This window comes from Salvia miltiorrhiza, chromosome 7 (genome assembly GCF_028751815.1).
Source record: "Salvia miltiorrhiza cultivar Shanhuang (shh) chromosome 7, IMPLAD_Smil_shh, whole genome shotgun sequence".
In the NCBI taxonomy this organism is placed as follows: domain Eukaryota; kingdom Viridiplantae; phylum Streptophyta; class Magnoliopsida; order Lamiales; family Lamiaceae; genus Salvia; species Salvia miltiorrhiza.
In genome coordinates, this window is record NC_080393.1 from 17,485,180 (window position 1) to 17,509,330 (window position 24,151).

General features: G+C 34.1%; 2 protein-coding genes and 1 pseudogene across 2 annotated transcripts; 1 reads left to right on the forward strand and 2 right to left on the reverse strand.

Annotated features, from left to right (window-relative positions):
- Positions 1-248: 248 nt before the first annotated feature.
- Positions 249-2,019, reverse strand: LOC130993909 (uncharacterized). The gene is made up of 3 exons (XM_057918945.1): positions 1,484-2,019; positions 1,243-1,390; positions 249-836 (listed from the first exon to the last, which is right to left on the reverse strand). Exons 1-3 carry the CDS (start codon positions 2,017-2,019, stop codon positions 249-251), a joined length of 1,272 nt encoding a protein of 423 aa, XP_057774928.1.
- Positions 2,020-2,833: 814 nt separating this feature from the next.
- LOC130995654 (40S ribosomal protein S23-like) lies at positions 2,834-14,229 on the forward strand (annotated as a pseudogene).
- Positions 5,563-8,669, reverse strand: LOC130995652 (protein LAZY 1-like). The gene is made up of 5 exons (XM_057921019.1): positions 8,476-8,669; positions 8,303-8,369; positions 7,025-7,857; positions 6,168-6,450; positions 5,563-5,845 (listed from the first exon to the last, which is right to left on the reverse strand). Exons 1-5 carry the CDS (start codon positions 8,479-8,481, stop codon positions 5,826-5,828), a joined length of 1,209 nt encoding a protein of 402 aa, XP_057777002.1. The 5' UTR covers positions 8,482-8,669; the 3' UTR covers positions 5,563-5,825.
- Positions 14,230-24,151: the final 9,922 nt, after the last annotated feature.

A 24,151-nucleotide genomic window follows, 5' to 3' on the forward strand; every position in this document is an offset into this window, starting at 1 on the left:
TTGGTGTGTGCCCATATGTTGGCTAAGTCTAAGGTTTTTCACAAAAACTTGCATTTCATTAAGATAACATCCATTACATCAATATGTGGCAGCCTACATAAAACTGCCCTGGTCTGTACATCATTGCCCTGGTCTTTACAAAAACTTGCTTCTAAAGTGCCTTCAAAAAGTGGCAGCCTACAAAAACCATGCTTTTAAATTGCCTTCAAAAAATGGCAGCCTAGCATTTCAAAAGATAGCCTATTTTTTCATGGAACTTGAATACCCAAATGTCCCATTTGGTATTCAACTTCATCTAAGGAAATTGAACTTATTCCAAGTGCATTCCTTAGATGATCCATTCCACTTACAATGCCATTCTCCATGAGATAGTTAATAGCCTCATTAACTAAATCATGGGGAACTTGTAAATTGTTTGGTAATTGTCCCTGCCTAATAAGTGATCCTTTGCCCATATGGGGGATTTTATAGCAATTCTGTCCTTTTACCTTCAGAATTTCAGTCAAACAACCTTGTAGACTTAAGAAAACCTTGTTGAGTGTTGTAGGAGATAGTTCATCAAATGACTTCTTCACTGCCTCCACTAATGTATCTACATTGGTACAAACTGATTCAGTTTGTAGGCTTTGAATAGCCCTAAACCAACCAAGATCATTGATGTTGGTATTCGGTGAATTGGGAGGTTGATGAACAATCTTGATGTCAAAGCCATCTGAGCTGGCAGCCTGTCTAAAGTCCAGATCACTATCTTTAATGTGAGGCTTCGCGTTATCTTGTTGAATGAATATCACCCTACTTGCAAATTGTGGCCACTTGGCCTTTATAGCAGGAATTATCTGCCAGAATACATTTAGTAAAGCAGTTCAGCCCATAAGCACTTGAAAACCTATCTTAAGCACAAGTTAATTGAATACATATCATACTAGAGTTACATTTAGTAAAGCAGTTCAGCCCATAAGCACTTGAAAACCTATCTAAAGCACAAGTTAATTGAATACATATCATACTAGAGTTACATTTAGTAAAGCAGTTCAGCCCATAAGCACTTGAAAACCTATCTAAAGCACAAGTTAATTGAATGCATATCATACTATAGTTACATTTAGTAAAGCAGTTCAGCCCCTAAGCAATTGAAAACCTATCTAAAGCACAATTTAATTGAATGCATAGCATACTAGAGTTACATTTATGACACATTTCATGTGTGCGCACTACCTTGTTAATAATGCAATCCTTAATTACTTCCTTCGTGATTGATTGAATGGGCTTTTGCTCAAGTGTACCTGCCTCCCTGTTTTTGCTACTCCTCTTGGCTGGTACATATTCTGTAAATGGGAAAATACCTATTTTCCCATCAAAGAGTACAGTCCCATCCTCGACTATCAACGGCCTGCACACAGCGCACATGAACATGACTTTGGTTATGAACTTCTTGCTTTTGCAAGTCCTATGTGGTTCGGCCTCCCCGGGTGTCAAATAGAACCTGTGATTTGACTTGGTTATATAAAACCATTTCTCATCAATATGCACCGTGTTGTGCATACTCTTGAATTGAAGCACCTTGAGTATTCTATCATACTCGATTGCTTCAAGAGAAAACCTTAGACGTAGCAACTTATTAGGGGCTGTTAAGTCGGGCTTTATCGCACTAGTATGAGCCATGATCAAACCCTTGCTTATCCATCGCCCAACTGTGCTCTTGCTGCAACTTATTCCACTTGCTAGCCTTCGAATGGTTGATCTTTTGCTTAGCTCCAATGTTGAAATTAATTGAAGATCTATTTCAACTCTCTTGCGCCTTGACTTGTTGATTTTGCCACTGCTACTATGAATATACTGACCTTGTGTTTGCTGTTTTTTTGCAGCAGTCCATAAACGATTCACCGTTCGACGGCAAACGGCAAACTTGACAGCGGCAGCCTGCATTCTGCCCCTTTTTGGCTTCCCACCATGGCTATCTTCAAGCAAAAACTGCACTACGGAGTTTCTCTCTCCCGTTGTTAGATCCTTGCGCCGCATTTTGGATTTTTTTCTAGTGTTTTTTGTGGCAATTTGTATGCTGCTGCCTCTTTTCTGTTTTGTTGGGAGTAGTGTGTTCGAATGGAGTGTTAGACTCCAGCGTTTATAGATTTTGTAAATGTGATTTGGTGGGAAATTAAACCTTTAAGTATATGAAATTTTCAGATTTGGTACCAATTTTACCTCTTTCTTTAGCATCTGCCGCCCTTTTTTTTGTTCATATAGAATTGCCTTTAGAAATTGAATAAAGAATAAACAATAAATTAATTTAAAAACTGAATTAATTTTATAAACTGAATTAAATTAAAAACTGAATTCATTTTATAAACTGAATTAAATTAAAAACTGAATTCATTTTATAAACTGAATTAAATTAAAAACTGAATTCATTTTAAAAACTGAATTAAATTAAAAACTGAATTTAAAATTTAATTGAATTTAAATAAGTTAGAAAACATTTTAAATAAGTCAAGCACAAGAATAATTAGGTCATACTTACTTTTTCTTAAACATGTGGGGTCTTACACTTTATAACACTAACTCAACACTCCTTAATCTCCGTGCCCAAAAGAAATGGGACATGATTATTGGGACGGAGGGAGTAATATTTTCTCTATTTAACAAAAAATTACCTCTCTCTAACTTATAACCTCAATTATCCAAATACTTTGACAACTTACTTATAAGTTATTATTATTATTTTTTTTGAGGAAAACTTATTTATAAGCTATTAAAAAAATACATTTTATATGTTTTTGAAACAACTTATAAGTTTCAATAATTTATAAACTCTTTACTTAGCCAAACTCTTTTAGCGGTGCTGCATGTTGATGTTGATGCGTGAACTATAAATAAAAACAAAAATTCCAAAGAAAATTTCCGATGGACCGAACCTTACGATCTCAACCCAGACAAATGCTAAAATTCCCGCCAACAAACGACTCTGCTTCTGTTAATCCATGGAGATCTAGCAGCCTCGATCAACAACAGAGAGGTCCTTTTTCTGTTTTTGTTCTATTTCACGCGAAATCTTGGTGCTATTTTCCTCTAATTTCCTGTTTGAAGTTTGCTCCGTTGTCTAGTTATAGCAGTAGGTTTCCGAGGCAGCTCAGCGTTTCGAAATTGAGCTGAATTACATATTGTTTTCGGAATTACTGGATTATTAATTTGCTAGAAAGTTCGAAGTTGCTTACAATTTTTGAATATGCAAATCCTATTAAAGAGGTTTTATTTGGCATTTGAATTTTGTTGCTTCGTTTGAATCTCGAATTTGCACAGAGGAAACGTGGTTTTCGTTGCTTGATCGTCTACGGTGTTGTAGACATGTTAATCTCCTGCTACCTTTTTATTTTTATCAGAATATGATAAAAAAAGGAAATACAATATAAGTATAGATAGGAAATTCTTCCTAAGACCATTAATGTGCAAAATTTACTCCTTTTGTGTATGTGTCTTTCCACCCTTTCCTATTTTAATCAAAAGATGAAAGTTTCTCTTCTGCTTAATCAACCTAGGACAGTATGAAGGTCTCTCACAAAATATTGCTAAAAGCATTTGCTTCGCATCTTTCTTGGAATGTAAAAAGAATAAAAGACTTCAGATAGTATTGGCATTAGATGACACTGACATATTGCAAGCTGGTAAAAGACTAAAAGATGTCGTTGTATTGCAAAAAGATATGGGCTATTGGAAATTTTATTTAGTGGTGCACAGAACAATAGCATAGTGCGCTAAGGGTATTGGTGATGAACTCAACCCAGTGCTCATAAGGATTTCCTGAATTGATCTGGAAGAATAATTAACTGATTACATTTATTTTTCTAGTCTGATTACTCTACTGAACATTCTCTTAGATTATTTTCAAGGTGCCACCCTCTGTCCAAAGTGCCTCCTGAGATGGAGAATATGCTGATTTTATCTTGGAAATAGTAGCTATATTATTCAAATTATTCTTAAGATATAATTTGAATCTTTATCTATTTTCCATTCATCTCTACCTGTAGCTTCAATTAGCATGCTTAACAATTGCTTCTTGTATCTTAGCCATGAATTGAAAAGGTCTATGGAATGCCTGGCCCATCTCTAAATAGGAGTAAGTTTTCTTGACTATAGCTTGGCTTAGTTCATGTCTAGAATGAAGAAACTTTACCTCTCAAGCTGAATCAAGTAAACTCTTGATTCAAATACTTTAGGTTCCTTATGTTAAATTATGTGTATCCCCCTCCATTTTTCCTTGTCTCTAAAATTATCCCTTGTACATCTATTTGGCTGGTAACATTATTAGCACTACTTTTAATTGTATAGTATCATATTTTAAAATCTTTGTGACTCATATAGGTCTATACATGGGGTAAACTAGAGTTTAGACAATGGCCTTATTGAAATTTAGAAGGGAAAAGTAGCAATTTAGCTGATCAATCAGGTCCCTCATGTTTCAATTTGGGTGTAATTAAGCCCTTCGTCTGACGGTCAACTGATGCCGTTTGTAATTTTTTTTTTCTTTTTATTACTGCGCCTCCTCTCTCTCTCTCTTTCTGACGTCGCCGGCGAAGCTGCTTGGCTCCAAATAAACGGCTCAGATCAGTCCTCTTTTCTGGGCCACCAAGCACTTCCTTCATCGGGTTCCATGGCCTTCCACCCACGTGCCATCGTCGCGTGGAAGAACTCCATCCTTTAGTTCATGGCCACCGGCACGATGCGGTCGGCAAAGCTCAGCGAAGAGCATGCTGAGTCGGAGCAGGAACAACCCCCACACGTCGTCCCCTCCAGGCTCTGAATCGGAGCCGGAACAATCTCACAACAATTTTTCGGAAATCAGCAACTCAAATTCATTCTTTCTGAATTAAACTGTTAGCAAATCAATTTTTCAGAAATCAGCAAATCAATTTTTTTGAAATCAGCAAGTCAGCAAAAATTAAACTCATGTTTTGTCTTTTCTATCAAATTAAACTCGTGGTGAGAGAGAGGTGCGGGTGAAGGAGCGGCGGCGGCGACTGCTCTTCGCCGTCGACCGTTCGACCAAGAGACAGAGAAACACGAGTTTAAGAGAGAGAAGTAAGAGAGAAAAACAATTTGGGGGGTTTTTGCGTGATTTAGAAAGGACAAGGGGAGAGCAAGAGGGAGACACCGGTGGGTGGCCGCGGTGGCCGTACTGGTGTCACCCTTCACCGGACAGGAGGCGGCGGCGTGAGGAAGAAATGGGAGAGACAGATTCTGCGTGAAGGGAGAGAGAGAGAGCAGTGTAGTAACTAAAAAAATAAAAAATAAATAAATCTTACAAACAGTCAGTTAGCTGTTAGACGGAGGGGACTTAATTGCACCCAAAATTGGAACATGAGGGACCTAATTGATCGAATCTTGAGTATAGGGTGCTAGAGGCCATAGGGGTGTATGTGATAAAGGCTAAATTGCTCCTTTTTCCAATTTAGAATATGTCTATGTATTGTGCTTTCCTCATCCAGATGAACATATTCATTATCTGATAATTTTGAAGCAAAATGTTTCTTCAAACACAGAAATCGACAGGTCTAAGGTGCCTAGTAGTTATTTAACTTGATACTTGTATTTCACCACTGCTAAGCAGAAACAGTAAAATTATCTGAAGTTTTACAGGACATAATAGAATAGCTTCACTACACACAATAGAAGCAGACACATACAATGCCTGTCTTATTATCATTCTTGCAAACTCATCATGAAACAACCACTCAAATATGAAATCCACACAGGAAATCTTAGATTTTTAAATATCTCTTATAATTTTGCATCACTAAGAGCCAGGCACCTCAACTTGGCTTTTTCCATCATCAGAGCTCCAACACCAAGTCTACAAGGTCAAAACAAAACTAACTCAGGGCAGTTACATTATTACATTTTGTGTCAGGATCAATGTATGCTCTGTGCAGTAAACAATAATATTTGTGCTCTTTGTTTTCAAGATTGGATGTATGCTTACTTAAGCAGATTACTGCCTTAAGTACTGCAATTAGTAGGCTGAAATTTTATAAAAGCCCAATTTCTAGCTGGAAATTAGACAATTTGAATGCTAATTTTATAAGGCCATTTCGAAAAAGCTTGTGATGATAATTGACAGTTGTTTTAGTGCATTTTAATACCATTCATAATAATCTAGTGCACTAGTTACTTACAGTCTGCATCAGTTTTGACCCAGAGCTCGCTCCCAGTAACGTCGCCACTGCTTTTTGTGTACTGGGGTAAGTGGGATTGGTTCTTGTAGCTGCATGTGTTTTCTTTTGAGATGGCTTGTTGTGGATAAATTATGATATCTTCAGCAGAGGGTCGTAGGCCTCCACTATTAGATGCCATCAAATGGGCATTGATGTTCTTGATCTCATTTTTGGTGGGGTTATGAGACTGGGAACAAGAAGTTGAGTTCTCAGGATGGACCTTCCGGTTGAAAATCTGCAGGATCTGCAATCTCACATTCAAATCCATAAATTCTCAATATCAATCTTATAAAATGGTGAATTTATTATTCACTATTAGCTGAGAAGGATTTTGAACCAAACTTTTTCACTGGGTAAAAAACACTTTACCATCAGAACTATGCGTCTTTTAAAACTTTTCCATCTAAACTATTATGACATTAAACCATCACTAATATTGTAAGTTCCCTTCACTTTGCCATCTATAACACTACTACAAGGAAAACTATTCTTAAATACCAAAAGTTTGTTGTTTTTAAGCTAAAAATGTTTCTACAATACGAAGATACAAATGACAAGTGAAATTGTTGTATGATTGCATTTCAAAGTTAAAAATTGTATTGTGGATGGGAGTTTGAAGAAAAATAAAAGTTTAGTTCGTTAAGAACCCCAAAAATAGAAAGAAAAAAGGAAGAGAAAAGAAAAGTTTAGATGTCAAAGTACAAAAGGCAGCATACTTTGATGGAAAAAATATTTTTACCGTTTTAATTTTGTGACCGAAATTGCAAAACATAGTATCATTTGAATATGAGTAGTTCCTTTTCTATCCTTTCACACACCTTATGCAGTTTTGTTTCAGCTGTTGTAGGATCTATTACGCCTGAGTTTGCTGTAGTACTCCTTGAGGAAGCATGGATAATTTTTCTTTTCAGCATCTTTTTCATGACATGCACAGCAGATTTTTCAGTTTCCTTTTCAGGTCGCTTCTCACCCCTGTCAGGTTTAGTTCCAAAATTGTCTTCTGCTTGCTTAGTCTTCTGAAATAGCTCCCCAAGAGATGTCCTTTGTTCTTTCCTTACTGGTGGTGTTGTCTCTTGCAGCCCAATGGCTGATCCAAAAAGATAGCTCTGTAGAGGACAGATGGTTGCTTCACTGCCACATGTCTCAGCATTTTCAATAGGCTTGCCGCTGAGTGTAATTGTACTGCAATGACTGATCCTTCCAGCACTAACATGACTGTTCCGTCCAGCACTAACATGACTGTTACGTCCAGCACTGACATGACTGTTTCTTCCAGATGAAGCATTGCAGCTGTCACCTTCAGCTGCCAGAACCTTTTCCAACTCATCATTGATTAGCTTCAGTTCATTTTCTGTCACTTTGGTCTCTTTTTCAGCTATGTCATCCACAGAGATGGAAAATGTTGGTGTCGCTGGGTCAGTGTTAACTGGTTCTGTACCTAGAGTACCAATATGAAGGAACCCATGAAAGAGCTCTGTCAGAGCAGTTGCCTGTTCTTCTTCAAGGTCCTCCTCTTCCCCTCTTGCAGCTTCTAGACTGGTAAATGAGTTTCTCCGATAGATGTCTCTATGGGCTTTGATGAAGGGCTTACTGCCATAACCTCCTTTTGGGTAGGACTGAAGGTCGTCCAAGGATGGTTGCCCAGTAAAACCTGAAAGTCAAGTTTAAGAATTCTCTGATAGTGGAAACATATGGTAACAGAAGAGACATGTAGTATAAGATGGACTGCATCTCAATATGGTATGTTATAAGATATCAGAGTCCATCATCTCTGATGTCCTGCAGTCCCATAATGTACTAACATCACATTGGCTCTTAATACCTCTTAAACTTATTTTGTGAGATAAATTCAGTACTCTCAGACCAATTTTTGAATGCCTTGCTGATTTGCAACTATAATTCCCCATTGGTAATAGTTTGACTGCATGTATACTAACGTACATAAAAGTAGTCTTTAATCTAAAACTCTTAGTCTAGAATGTCTATATTGTCCTGATTTACATGCAGCAATTGTAAAATTAAGATATTACAGTATTGGTCTACGTACTATGTGATATTATAGCTATCCAGAATGTGGGGTTATATATATCACTAACCAAAGGAAAATTCTTTTGGAGTTTCGCTGCTGTTCTGCCGGAACTTGCGATGCATCCAACCTAATATCTGCAATGAAGACAGATGGAGATGACTAATATGAAATGGCGAAGGATGAAACTAAAGAAGCAAAATAGAAAGCTTCAACATTCTATGTTTAACAAAAATACGATACCTTCATTTTGTTCGTACTGCTAGAGAGCTTGATAAGAAGAGTATGTGAAACAATTGAACTTTATATAGACTGAGTGTTATGGTTACTATTAATCTTGTTGGAAAAGCTACTGAGGTTTGAAGTTAATAGGAACTATTTGCAAACATTATGAAGTTGAAAGGTATCAGTAATTTTTTACATAACTACTGTTTTTTTTCCCTTTTCCTATGTCTTTCCATAGAGATTTTTAGAGGCTGAGAATTTTCTGAGTCCCAAAATTTTAATTTCCAACATTTTTGGATGTTAGTGTTCAGCTATCAGTATTTTATGCTCATCGTACTTGTCTTTTACACATTCAGACATAAAATATATGTCAGCATGTGCATGCTATTCAGTTATTAATGATTGATTCATCTTTTGGCACTTCTCCTTGTATGAAACTGGTTCCTTCTGCACACATTTACTCACTACTTACTAGTAAATCTTCCGACGTAGTAATTTCTGGCATTATAGTTTTGCTTGATACTATTGTCAGCAGCCACCTCTGTGGTAAAATGATATTGTATGATGCTTGCAGTTTAACATATGTGACAATGAGGAAGATCTTTAGTCACATGATCTGTAAAACTTGATGGTCAATAATTGTTGATCATAGGTCAGCCGCTTGATAGATATAACAATCCTTGTATGTAACAAGTTCGTCCAGGACATACTCACTACTCACCAGGAAATCTCCTACGTTTTAGTAACTTCTGCTATTGTAGTTTTGCTCAATACTGTTGTTAGCAGCTCCTGCTCTGGCAGGATGATAGTAGGGAATCTGTACGGTGCTAATATTTCAACATATGTGACAATGAGGAAGATCTTAAGTCACAATGTCACATGAACTGTTAAAACTTGATAGCCAGTTATGGTTAATCATAGGTCCACAGCTTGACAGAGATCACAATGAAAAGGACCTATACTCAAATTCTGAGACAGAAAAGTCCTTATTTGATAGTACAGCTGGTGTAGGGCTTTAGTATCTGCCTGTACATGGATTTTTTGCTTCGTTTTAATATTAAGTACAAAGTTGATGACTCTAGGTAGAATATAGAAGCAATGAGACTTCTGTTTCGGCTGCTGGATAATTTTTAGTGAACCAAAATTCCAGTCTAAAAGGTCAGGTAGTGACTTGAATGACTATCTTTTGTCATGTTTAAGTTTTAGTTAGTGTGAAATGTTAAAAGACATCTTATACTCGTTTGTCAAGTTATAAATGTTTATTTTAGCATTACCCGTATAGATAGACCACAGGAATTTTTGCCAACTAAGTAAGCACTAGTAATATTGTAGTAGCAAGGTACTGTTTATGTCAATACTGGCGGTCGGCCCTGCATGCTGTAATTTGATAATGTGTAAATGCATTGTTAAAACATATTTCAGCTTCATTTTATATTGAGTATGTGCCACTTGCATTATGATTCACCTATTGATCAGATGATGGTTTTTAGTTGAAGACAATCTATGGAGGGCCATCTTTGGAGAGATCAATATCTTCTCACATGCTCTGAATTGTTTCGGAAACAGTCCATGTTGAATGATGGTGTGATAATTTTCAAATTTCTTTTCCAAGGAAAGAAAAACAAAGAATTAGACACCTTTTTTCAACTAGCAGCCATTTTCATCTTTAAAATATACCTTTATGCCCTTCCATATCTCTCTTCCTCTTAACCCAAAGTCGTCTCCTACAATTTTTTGTTTTCCAAACAACTAGTTTAATCCTTTTCTAGACATTACTATATATTGCACAATTGGCCCCACATTAGTTATCCCACAATCTTTTCTTTCCAAAATATCTCACAGCATGGCCCAATTATCGACAAGTTTTCACCTTGAAATTATGAGAGAATATGGAGGGAAGAACAAAGTCTGAGAATTAGAACTATTTCATTATTACATGTTATGTTCTATTATCATGAAGATTACATTGGCTCAACTTCTTAAACAGCTATTTCTCCTGAAACAATGGAGAACTGAAAACTGTAAAGATGTAACTGATATAACTTATGGTTGCAATAACAAACTTGACCAAACATATTCATTTTTTTTCTTTGTTATTCTGCTATATTATTTACCTGGAAATACATCTTCTGTGCTTCCTCTGGGGTAATTATATTTTGGCGACTTATAACATATATACATACTGTGGATTGTCATCATTACATTGTCTATCAAGGTTTATGATGAGACCAAACTTGCAAAAAATTTAGTGTTACACAAGGCACTGAAATAGTGTAATTAGTATATGATTAGTTATAATTATGTTTGCTTTTCTATGACATCTAGGTTAATGCAAAAACTGTGGCAAGTTTATCGAATTTGATTTATCATATAAGCTTAGCATCTAATTTTGGTTTCCATTTGTTGTTGACATCCTCCTTGTTTCTGTGATAGTGTCATTTGATCATGAGATATTTGGTCTCTGTGTGCTGAGAGTCGCCTCTAATGTTCCTTTGATGTGAGCTCTTTAAAAATTTCAGGATGAATCTCATTTGATTACTTTTTCTTTGGTCTTTTACTTAATAAAAATTATTGAAGTCCAAGAAGTATTACTTCTTGATGCTACTACTACTTCCATCTGGAGAAAATGCTGACTGCAGTCAGGTAAACTGGAGAGTACTAAGGTTATAATCTCGTTATAGATGCATCAGGTGATTTTCTGAACTCCATCAGGTGACGATTCTGATGCCCAGTTAGCTTTAAACTGGAATCTGGCTTTGAGAAGTACACAACTAAACATTATAATTGAAAATTTTATTATTTTATAACTTCTATAACATTCTTACTGGGAAGTGCTTTATTGGATCCTAGGTCTTGCTATGGCCAATGATAATTGATAAATGTGTACTTTGTCGACCATGTGCAAAGGTAGTGCCGATCTACCAAGCAGCTAATCTGTAGCTTGTCAAAAGTTACTTGGATTGCATCAGATATTGTTGTTTTTATCATCTTACAAAACCTCGGTTGCGAATGGAACTTATCTTACAGCAACTGAGTTAGACCGTAGATGTACAAGAACAGAACCAGATTGCTGGTATCTGTTTAATCACTGTCGTCTCCAGTGGAGATGCATTGCCCTGCATCAAAGCCAAGTAAAAGTACGTGTCACCTTTCGTATATTATTTCCGTAGGGGCCTAAATGTTAGAGCAACATTTGCTTGAAATGCTGTTTGCATGAATTATTCTGAAGCTTATGCTGATTGAAGTTTTTGTCGACACACAATGTGAAAGTATTAGAATTTTCATTCCTGTGCATGGCATGGCGTGTCATGGATTTATCATCAATGTTGGTAAGCACGACCCCCCCTTCCCCCAGTATCCTCTTCCTTTCTACATCACTTTTGTGCACTTTTTCTTTCTAAATTTTGTTGGAAGTCATTTGTCTTGTTATAGGGTGCCTAGGGGGGGCATCTCCATAAAATCTCAGGGTGGGGAAAGAGTCCAAATTCCAATTGCAAAACTTTGTTGTGACATTATCAAGAAATATGACCTTTGCCTGTACTGTATAGCCCACTGAAACAGGGCAGTTGTACTTTTTTTGAATCAACAAATTTTGCTTTTTATATCATCAGTCTGAGTAATTGAAAATCCAGCTAACAACATGGCAACTGCCTGGAATTTTGTATCTGGGCTTTCTCTTTGTCCTATTTCTCATCTAATTTCTTACTATTTTTTAATTAAAGGTCATTATCTTGCTTGTCCAAAGTGTTTTGTGGTCTGAAAGCAACCACCTACCCATGCCAATGTGTGATTGCATAAATTTCTTTCTTTAATGTCATATATTAAGGTAATTAGGTGTGAAGAACAAGCATTACTGATAGATTGACATGTTGAAGTGATTATGAAGCTGGAGATATCTGTGTCGTGTCATATTGACTTTGTTTTGTTTTTGTCGTTTTTGTTACGAAAATGGAGTTGGAAAATCTTATTTTCCTTGTACTACCACCCCCGATGCATAATCCTGCTTCTCATTTTAGCCCCATGATTCTCAAAATACATCGCAGTTTGTTTTCGGGTGATAGCTTAAATAGATTAAATCGTATTTCCTAATTTTTTTAGGAGAAATCGTATATCCTAATTTACCGTATATCTTTTAGTGGATTTAATAATATTGAGTTTGATCATGTAATCCTTTAAATACTTGAACCTATGTTGGAAGATTGAAATAGTTTCAAAATATTTTACATAAATTAGTAGTAGTAATATTTTATGTTCCGCTTGCATCACTGTCCATCCCTTGCCCTCACCCATTCTTATCTATATGAGCATATGTTTACTTCACGGGCGGAATTAAGTACTTAGTTTAGTTTTATTTTCTTTATTTATTTGGATCAGCTGTATAAAATAACGCTTATATTCCTGAGTCAATCTCTTGGCAGTAAGATGGGGAACAAATTAATAGTTATATTTTGTCTTGTAGAATTTATAGTTTTATTGTTGGGCCCAAAATATTTAGCCATTTATTAATTTGTGGTCTGAGAAATGGTGTTCAAAAGGGACTGAACTGTCTCCTTTGGGTCTGGGCCACAATTCCTTCGTTTAATTTATCCATTTTGGGTGATTCTATTCATAGCCGTCATTTTACTCCTTATAGCACCCCTTTTAAAATACTAATAATAATTAATTATAAATTTATTATTTTACCTTATATTCTATAGTCCCAAATTAAATTAAATTTTAAATTCATCATTTCAATTTCTTTTCAGCCACCAATCTCATCCTCCATGATTATGGAAAGCTGAATCTCGGGATTAGGTTTATACACTCGTCGGCCGCCGTTGCTCTTCTGCTACTCCCTTTCGACCCTCATCGCGGTCCCTTCTTCGTCTCTAGTCTGCAATCATGGGGAAAACGCGTGGTATGGGAGGTGGGCTGGGCGCAAGCTCAAGTCCCACCGTCGGACCCAAAGATGGACTGATAAGTCTTACAAGAAATCTCACCTTGGGAATGAATGGACAAAACCATTTGCTGGGTCGTCCCACGCCAAGGGCATTGTGCTTGAGAAAATAGGTATTGAAGCTAAGCAGTCGAATTCTGCTGTTCGTAAGTGTGCTAGGGTGCAGCTGATCAAGAATGGCAAGAAGATTGTTGCTTTCGTCCCCAAGATCGTTGTTTAAACTACGTCGAAGACAATGACGAAGTGTTGATTGTTGGATTTGGGCGTAAGGGACATGCCCGTGGGAGATATTCCTGGTGTTAGATTTAAGGTGGTGGAGGTATTAGGAGTTTCACCGCTTGCTCTCTTCTTTGAGAAGAAAGAAAAGCCTAGGTCTTAAATATGCTCATTTCTTTAATAGTGGTTAAGAACTGTGAGCTATTTTGATCTATGGTTCAAATGTTTATGTTTTTTTTTTTTTTTTGAAAATTATGATTCAAATGTTTTGGAAAGCTGAACCTCATTGTATATGGAAAGTTGAAATTTGAGAGTGGAATTCACAGAGTGCAGGTTTTTCTTACTCCAAATTTATCTGCATTTTGATTTTTTTTTGTCTATTTCCGTTAAATGATATGAATACTCTTCTTCTATAGCGCGTTCCGGTGACAGAGATCTGGGCGAGTTCATACCAGTGCCATATGATCTGTTGTTATTCTTCCTCAAGCAAATCAGGTCCAAATCCATCCGATTTAAAGTTATGCTGCCACTTCTGACAAAAGTGTTTAGATTCACGGAGGATGAGATTCAGGTGCTCACCGGCAAATTCCAAGATTAAAAAGAAATTGAAATGATGAATTTAAAATTTAATTTAATTTGGGGCTATAGAATATAGGATAAAATAGTAATTTTCTAATTAATTATTATTAGTATTTTAAAAGGGAGGCTATAAGGAGTAAAATATGGACTATGAATAGAATCACCCATCCATTTTTAGCTTTGCGTTGCCGTCGATGCATTTCTAGCCCCGCAATATGTATATTTCTATTAAACAACAATCTCACATTTTTTGTAAGAATCTAGTGATAATTTTTTTTTTTTTATCATTTCTCGACTTTTTTTCCCCATTACAAAAGCTCACTTTTAAGATGATTAGTTATTTAAAAAACTATAAATTCTGATGGAATTTGTAACAACATGAAAAATGTACTAGTAATTATAAAATTAATCTTAAGATTCGGAGTTTCCAGCACAATCCGAGCATTGGATCACACAAACCTTCTCTGAAGCGGTGATCACTATTTTTATTAGCAACAAAATATCGCAACTAACACAGTGTAATTGTAGCAAATAATCAGTAATCGAGTATCGTATCCACATGAACTGATAACCGAAATAACCCTAACTACTCCCTAAACAAACTATCATAGTAGACAAGCAAACAGAAAAGAAAGAAGATTTAACTAAAACTAAATTCAAATAGCAACAAATAAAATTCAAGAAGAAAAATCAAATAATAAAAACTACTGATCCTAGGGTAGTAATTTCATTAACTAAATCCACATAATCAATCTATTAATCTTATTAACCAATTTAATCCAGTTATGATGAGAGATCACTTAATTAATCAATTATTCTCGCTAGAGCAGCAATGACCGTAGATTAGTAAATTCTCTATCTCTGTTAGGTCTCAAGAAAATCTACTAACTCCCAAAAGCACATAAGAATAACTTTCTATGATCCACCTATCTCCGTTAGGTCTCAATGTTAAGATCATATCATACATTCCTGAATCTGCTAAATAGTTATCTCCGCTATGTCTCAAACCGAATAGTTGATCACTATTTTTACTAGCGACAAAACTGCAACTAAACAGTGTAATTGTAGCACGAAAACAGTAAACAGAGTATCGTATCTACATGGACTATTATGACGAATCACTCTCAGTAATCCTAAGTAAACTCTAGCAATATTCAAGCAAAGTAAACATATTAAAATTTTTAATAAAAACTAAACTTAGAACGTAGCAAATAAAATTCAGGTAAAGAAGAATCAATTGATAAAACAACTGATCCTAGAGTAGTAATTTAATTAACTATATAAATCCACATAATAAATCTATTAATCATATTAACCAATTTAATCCAGTTATGATGAGAAATCACTTAATTAATCAATTACTCTCGCTAGAGCAGCAACGATCGTAGATTAGTAAATTCTCTATCTTCGTTAGGTCTCAAGAAAATCTACTAACTTCCAATAGTTCCTAAGAATAGCTCCCTATGATCCACCTATTTCCAATAGTTCCTAAGAATAGCTCCCTATGATCCACCTATCTCCGCTAGGTCTCAGGGTTAAGATCATATCATACATTCTTGAATTCGCTAAACAATTATCTCCGCTAGGTCTCAAACCGAATAGCTACACATGCAAACTATTGATCAGATCATTCACACGAAATCAAGCACCAAGAATTATGAATCATAAACTGGAAGGTAAATAGGTATTAACAAATAAATCACATGAATTCAATTAACTATTTACAAACCCTAGAATCAGATAAGAAAATTAGTCAAACACATTAAAATAAAATATAAACATAATTAAAAAGAACGCAATTGTAAAAAACTGAATTAAATAAAACTCTGAATAAAACTGATGAACAATCTTGAATTTTCAATCCTTGCAGAAGCTTTATAAAACTAGAAAGCAATGATAATCTAAAGCTATGAAACTGAAAAACTAAAGTTGAGAACTGAAAGATAAAGTTGGGAACCCTAAATAGGTCAAAAGAAGACCTATATATAGGCACATGAGATAAATACAATACTGATAAAATCCAAAAATCTCGTAAAATTCCGAAAATTCGGAAATTCCCGTCGGGCACTATTCACTGCTGCACACGACTTTCTTATTTCGGCCATATCTTCCTCGCCCGAACTCGGACTTGCGAACCGTTTGCGCCTACAAACCGTATCGAGACGATCTACAACTTTCATTAAGACCATCGGTCCAAATTCAAACTCCATATTTCTGTAAAATTCATCAAAGTACGAGCAAGTAACATATTTCACGAGATAAAATAATTTAAGCACAAAACAATCATCAAACACTCAATTTCCTATAAAATTAACATAATATGAACATTAAAAACCATGGAAACATGAGTGTTATCAATAGCTAAACATGCAAATTATTGGCCAAATAATTTACTAGAAATCAAACACCAGGAATTATGAATCATAAACTGGAAGGCAAATAGGTAGATATTAACAAATAAATCACATGAATCTAATTAACAATTTACAAATCCTAGAATCAGATAAGAAAACTAGCCAGACATACTGAAATAAAACAGAAACATAATTAAAAATAATGCAATTACAAAAACTGAATTAAATAAAACTGAATGAAAAATCTTGAATCTTCAATCTTCATATAAATTCAATACAAGCTCTAAAAACTGAAAAACAATAATAATCTAAAGCTATGAAACTAAAAAACTAAAGTTGGAAACCCTAAATAGGTTAAAAGAAGACCTATTTCGGCAGTCGCCTCCAGTAGGTCGCTGTTTTCACCTTCAAAACGTCGATTTTGGCGACCTACACCAGTGGGTCAATGAAATCGGACTGCTGCGCGTGACGTTTTTGTTTTGGTCATATCTTTCTCGTTCGAACTCCGATTTGCAATCTGTTTGCGCTCACGAACTTCTCTCGAGACGAACTACAACTTCTATTTCAGACCATATTTCAAAATTCGATCTCAAGATTCCTGTAAAATCCATCAAAGTTCGGGCAAGTATCATATTTCACAAGATAAAATAATATACGCACAAAACAACATCAAACACTCAATTTCCTATAAAAATAACATCATATGAACATTAAAAACCATGGAAACATGAGTGTTATCAAGCGGCTTGTGCCATATAGGCTCTTTGAAGGAAAATTTTGACTCATTTATCCAAAATTTCATCAAAACAAAAACAAGCATACTATATACCACAAGATCTCAAAAGTTATAAGCTTGTTTCAAACGAGATTTTCACTCAAAATTATCATCAAATGCTCTTTTAAAAATGTAGAAAATTCATATTTATCACTGTTGCCATACACACAGACATCCTTCCTCTTCAACTCAAACCCACTCCACACCAACATTTAAACTCATATTGTTCCCTCCAAAGTAAAAAACTTGGACTTATCGTCCTTTCCAATTGGTCATCTCTCCATTCTCATTTTCGCCATCTTTCACATCATCACAATCGGTTTATATCGAGTTAAAATATTCATTTCTTTATCCATAAATTAGGCAGTTAATGGGAAATAATGTTTTGATTTTGATTGGAAAAATCTCCTTAATTTCTATCATCTGTATTTGTTTTAACAGAACTATTGTTTTATATCGTTGAAAGTTTTTTTTCCCAGTAAAAAATTCAAGATTTTTAAGACAGCTAATTGCGTTTGCTTTTTCTTTCCCTCCATTTATTCGATAAGTAAAATATTATACAAAATCATTCTTCTATTTAAACAAATAGTGTCTAATATTATCAATATAATGTAGAATTTGCACATGTGTCTGTACTATATTCTACTTTTTATTTTATATCTTTTAACTTTCTTAAAAAAGTATATATAATGACTTATTATAAAAATTTATTCGACTCGTTGAGGGATGATGGTCAGGCCGGAGTTCCTCGATGGTTCTTGATTCTTTCCTATGCCGGTTGGGACGTCGCAGCCTGGGCGATGGCTAGTCCAGAGTTCATGGCTGTGGCGTCTCTATTTTGTGTTCTCTTTTGCCGCTTTGGTTTGTAGCTTAGACGAGCTCTCTTCTTTCTTTGCATGGGTTTTACCCTCTGGGTCTTCCCTGCAAAGATTTTAATGAGGCTCGACCCTTAGTTTGCTTCTTCATTGTGCTCTTAAGGATTCCTAGGCTTCTTTTTTCTTTTTATTTAATATACAACCGCATTTCATCATCATATAAAATTTTATTCTTATCAAAGTGATTTAATTTACTCAATAAAGAGTGAACTTTGAAAATGGCCATTTTCGAATAGTAAAAATCAAAATTGTCCACTAAGATTAAAATAAGGATAACAATAAATAAATAAATAAATAATAGAAACACTTACCATTTTACCTTCACATACAAAACTTAAAAATTGTCCACTATTTTTTTTTTAGTTTTGAATTCGAGTTTTTGAGCTACAATTCACAGCCAATAATATTTCTAATCGTGAATTCGAGTTTTGAATCTTGAATCCACAACTAGAAATAATTTGGTTGTGAATTCAAATTTTAAAGCTCGAATTCACAACTAGCATTATTTCTAGTTGTGAACTTAAGGTTTGAAAATTGTCCACAACTAGAAATAATTTGGTTGTAAATTTGTATTTTTGCACAAAAAATAGTTAAGTCTTAAATTTTTTATGTGAGTGGACAATTATTATTTTTACTATAGCAAGTGGTCATGTTCATATATTGACTCTTGAATAAATGCACAAGCTACGCTCAATGTAATAATTTTGAATAAAATATTAGAAATATAATAGGAGTATGGAATTAAGAAGAATTAAATATATATATATATATATATATATATATATATAGGAATGGGATCATATAGATCCCAATGCTTATAATAGATCCGTAGATCCAAATCTAGACCACACATTTATGACATGTGGCGCATCAAGATGCATAAAGGCATTTCAAGGCAAAATCTGGAGAGGGGTAAAATTGGAATGTAATTTTCGGATTTAATAATTAAAAAAAATATATATATTTTTTAGATTTTCTCAAAATAGATATATTTTAGATGCATATAGTTTCCCACGAAGATGCATAAAGTTTTCACATGAAATGCATGACTTTGAACAGAAAAATGCATTTGATTTTATAGTTTTGGTATTTTCACCACCCCACCCCGCACCACCCCCCCAACCCACCCCACACCACCCCCCAACCCTCCCCATTACCACCCCCCAAAATAGTCATGTTTCACATGCATATAAAATCAAACAAAAGTGCATAAAGATTTTACATAAAAATGCATTAAATTAATCAAAAAATGCATTTCATTTTAATAAATCTGGTATTTTCGCCACCCCACCCCTGCCCCACCCCTGCCCCACCCCCCTCCCAATTTTTTTTTTTAAAAAAACTGATTTTCTGACCACTGACCCCCCACCCCCCCCCTCGAATTTTTTTTTTCAAAACTAATTTTCTGATTGTTGAGTCGCTGACCCACCCACCACCCCCCCCCCCCAAATTTTTTTTTAAAAAAAACTGATTTTCTGACCGCTAACCCCCCACCCACCCTCCAGCCCAAAAAAAAATTATATTTTTTCAAAAAATGTAATGCATTTTTGTGTGAAAGTATATGCATTTATGTGCGAAAGTATATGCATGTAAAACATGTAATTTTTTTATGCATGTAAAAATCAGTTTTTCAAAAAAAAAAAAAAATGGGGGGTGGGGGGTCAGTGGTCAGAAAATCAGTTTTTGAGAAAAAAAAAATTGGTGGGGGGTGGGGGGTAGGGGTGGGTTAGTGGTCAGAAAATCAGTTTTTAAAAAAATAATTTTTTTTGGGGGGGGTGTGGGGGGGTGGGTGGGCGGGTGGGGGGTAGGGGGTGGGTGGGGGTGGGGTTCAGGGGTGGGGTGGGGTTCAGGGGTGTGGGGGGTGGGGTTGGGGTGGGGTGAAATCTTATGCATTTTTATATGAAACTTTATGCATTTTTATATGAAAGTTCATGCATTCTCGTATGAAACTTTATGCATCTAAAATATACCTATTTTGAGAAAATCTATTTTTTTTTTAATTTTGAAAATTACATTCCAATTTTACCCCTCTCCAGATTTTGCCTTGAAATGCCTTGCCACGTGTCATCATCTTGATGCGCCACATGTCATAAATGTGTGGTCTAGATTTGGATCTACGAATCTATTATAAGCATAGGGATCCACATGAACCCAACCATATATATATATATATATATATATATATATATATATATATATATATATATATATATATATAGGGGAAGGCTAAAATAAGAACGCTTCTTAAAATATAAATTAGGAACCATTTTCAGCCCTTAGATCATCAAGATCTACGGTTGATTCATCACCTTGTTGGATAAATTCATGGTCCTGAGTTCGAATCCCAAAGGTAGCAAAAAATTAATTTTCGCAATTCATGCCTTTATACAGTTTATTCATGCGTGTTATACATAAAATTCATGCATTTTTGCTGGTTCGTAATTCTTAAAATAAGGGTGGTTTATTGAATAACCGCCCCCTATATATATATATAAAATTAAGAAAGCATAAATGAAAAATTTTCAATTCATTTTTGCTGTTGTAATATGAATTCTTGCTATGTTCGGTCACTCTAGACGAGTCAAATTCAAAATCGGCAAGTGAGGCTATTGCATCTAACGAAATCACTGGAACCAACCAATTAGTTGGTTTAGTGGGATCATGCTACTCATCATCATCATCATGATCTACTTGGCGGCTTCATGCCCTTGAGTTTATCAAGAAAATTAATTTGGGTTGCGTACCTTCACGATTGACCCAAGCTGCAAACTCAATATGTGTAAATCTTAATGATTCCTCATTCGATAAGTCTTTAGTGGCGTCCGAATCGATTTCTTCTTCACCCGCCTCATCTTTATCCACGGATAACTCTAACTGATTTCAATGTGCGGTTGCACCTTGTTTTTCCCAAGGTTCCATGGTTAGTGAAGCAGTTTTCAACTATTCTTGACCACGTGCCGTGGTTGGTGGTTGATACCAGGGAGGCCATTCTTCATCATGCGCCACGATTTGTGGCTGGTCCCAGTTTCCCAAGACTGAGATGCGGTGTGCTGCCAAGTAATTGGTCACCCACGAGTTGATTCCAAGGTACCCAAGAATGTGATGTACGTAGTTGTGGTTTACCAAGAATCAGTATTCTACCCTTCTTCCGCCATCACCCAACCAATTCAGACCGACGTATCTCTGAATGGCTTCCAATCCATCATCAACATGCTGTGAAGATTGTGAATCATCAAATGAAGGGACGTAGACTTCTTATACTGACTCTCCCACCACCGGATCCACATCAACATTGTTGTGATCAATATACACAATATGATTTATTTGTGCAATAAACGACCGGGCCACTCCCACATCTTTATCCTCGTTAATCCGATATTTTCTTCACCTACCAAGCCAATTCATTGATTAGATAAAAACAACTCATAACTAGATGATTGTCATTCCGCAGACAATACGTAGTTAGTTTGGTACCACAATAAAACTAACTAAATTCTTTTTTATTTTGAACCAAAAATTTTAAATAAATTTATTTTTTAAAGTATTTAACCAAATTTTGTCCAGATAGATTTTGTCCAAATAGCATTATTGTTTATGGATAAAGATTATCCATTGAGTTTTGTTTATGTATATTACATTTACTTCATGTTAATGAAATCTTGATTTGATGAAATAATTGTAAAATTAAAATTACTTTCTCCAACTTTATTTAGTTCGTGAATTGAATCCGTCTTCATAAAATGTATCCAATTTGTCATTTTCATCCGTCCATATAAAATGTATCTAGTTTATTTTTACTCTATTCATAATATATTTAATTATTTTATTAAAATTCATGTTATTTAGAATAAGATACTTTTTATGAGGATGGATGGAGTATCTTTTTTGGAGGATATCAAAACATTATTGTAAATTAAGATAAACAATATTCAAATGTTAGGATGGGAAGTTTGTTTTCTGAACTACTCCATTAGTAGAAAAAACAGCAAAATTCGGTAAATAATGTGTCACTCGGTTACTCGTGAATCGTGCTTGTAATTAGTTTCCAATTTAGTATTCGTGGTGTTTATAATAGGTGACCAAGTGCAATATAACGGCTATTTTTCCCATAGTTACTTTTTAAATTTTAGTTATTAAAATATGTTTCAATTAATTTCTACCACATTTCCGATAAAAAGGCAGTTCCCCCCCCCCCCCTCAAATTAAACTTATTTTCTTCTTTTCTTTTATTAGTTTTCAATTTTTTCTTTCTTTCTTTTCGAAAATTGTATAATTTGAGTAATAATAAAATATTTAATATGCATATCAAATGAATGATCATGAGAGTAACTTTAATTTGATATATACTAGATTTAAAATAATAAAAATATTGAAATTTAAAGTGTTCAAACTAAATTGTTTTCTCTCTCATCTCTCTCATTCTTCTTCTTTTTCTTAAATGATGTATTTTCATTTCCCTGATTCTATTTTTTATTTCGTTGTATCCTTTTCTTATTTTTTTTCATTTAGATCTTTTTTTTTTCTTTTGTTTTTTTGGTTTTATCTTCTTCTTTTTTATGCACTACATGTTTAAGTAAGATTTGATAAATACAGTTGTATCTTTTTTCTACTATTTTTTTTATATGTGTATTAATTATCTTTATTTTTGTGTTTTAAAGGGAAAATAAATAGATATCATATTTTGTGTTTTACATTTTCTTAAAATATTATAATAGTGTAGAATGTAACACGAGTGAAGAAAAATATATTGGTTCATTATATAATTCTTTTTTTAAAATATTTTTTGTATTAATTTTAATATAATTTTGTAGATGAATAAATAATTATATATAATAAAAATATTTTTTCAAATATGACTTTTTATTTATGTTTGTGTATAAAAATATTTATTTATATATTATGACGTGTAATAATAATAATAATAATAATAATAATAATAATAATAATAATAATAATAATAATAATAATAATAATAATAATAATATCAAATAATTTTTAATTATTTAATAACTACAATTATCATTACATTTTATATAAAGGTGAAAATTTATGTTTTCAAATTTGAGTTTTTATTGATCAATTGATGTTGATTATTTTATTTTATTTTTAAAACATGTTTCGCAGTTGCTTATATTTTTATTCTCTTTACTATTTATGTTTATTTAAATATATCATTCAATTTCGATGCTCGTCGTGCATTGCACGGACAAACGTACTAGTTTGACATTAATTCTTAGGATAGCTTAAGCCAGTCAAAACAAGAAAAATGTACCAATTGGCATAATTTCGTAAGTCATATCAAAACTATTTAACATGTGTTGAGGTAATAAATAATTTCTAGGGCCCTGTCGAGTTTCATGTAGTGCGGCCTTTAAATTTCTTTATTTAATATTATTAAATTATAAAAAATTAAACAAACACACACACGTGTTTACAGGTCATAATCCCCGTCTTTAGTACTGTAAGCATTAAATCCTATCCGTGTCTGGTCTCCGATCTCCGATCTCCATTCTTGTCTATCTAGCTAAAGAATGTATACTTTCTTAGAGTATAAATATCACTTTAAACATTAAATTATTTTTATATTCTTAATTATATTATGAATTATTAATTTTTCTTTTAAAATTAAATATAATTTTGTATTAATTGTATTCTGCATTAATTTTTCGGCGCCAAAATATTGACATGACTCGCCTTCATATTTTTTAAAATTGACATAAATGCCATGTCACTAAAATAATAATCCTTCCGTCAAAAAAAATTGTCTTATAATAGAACGACACAAATTTTAATAAAAATAGTTGAATTTATTGTGAGTGGAGAAGGGTTGCCACTTAAAAAATAGTATTAATTATAATAATTAATTATATTGTAAATGAAGAAAATGATCCACCATGTGATAGAAAGTTTCAAAAAATAAAATTGAACTAATTTTTGTGAATGTTCCAAAATGACAAAA

Excerpts from the sequence above, each read along its gene's own strand:
- LOC130993909 (XM_057918945.1), bottom strand. The coding sequence starts at position 2,019 with ATGCGGCGCAAGGATCTAACAACGGGAGAGAGAAACTCCGTAGTGCAG. Across the intron at positions 1,391-1,483 it reads ATAACCAAGTCAAATCACAG|GCCGTTGATAGTCGAGGATG; the intron begins GTTCTATTTGAC and ends CGCTGTGTGCAG. Across the intron at positions 837-1,242 it reads TTCAATCAATCACGAAGGAA|ATAATTCCTGCTATAAAGGC; the intron begins GTAATTAAGGAT and ends GTATTCTGGCAG.
- LOC130995652 (XM_057921019.1), bottom strand. Across the intron at positions 7,858-8,302 it reads TCCAAAAGAATTTTCCTTTG|GTTTTACTGGGCAACCATCC; the intron begins GTTAGTGATATA and ends CTTGACTTTCAG. Across the intron at positions 5,846-6,167 it reads GGTCAAAACTGATGCAGACT|ACTTGGTGTTGGAGCTCTGA; the intron begins GTAAGTAACTAG and ends TTGACCTTGTAG.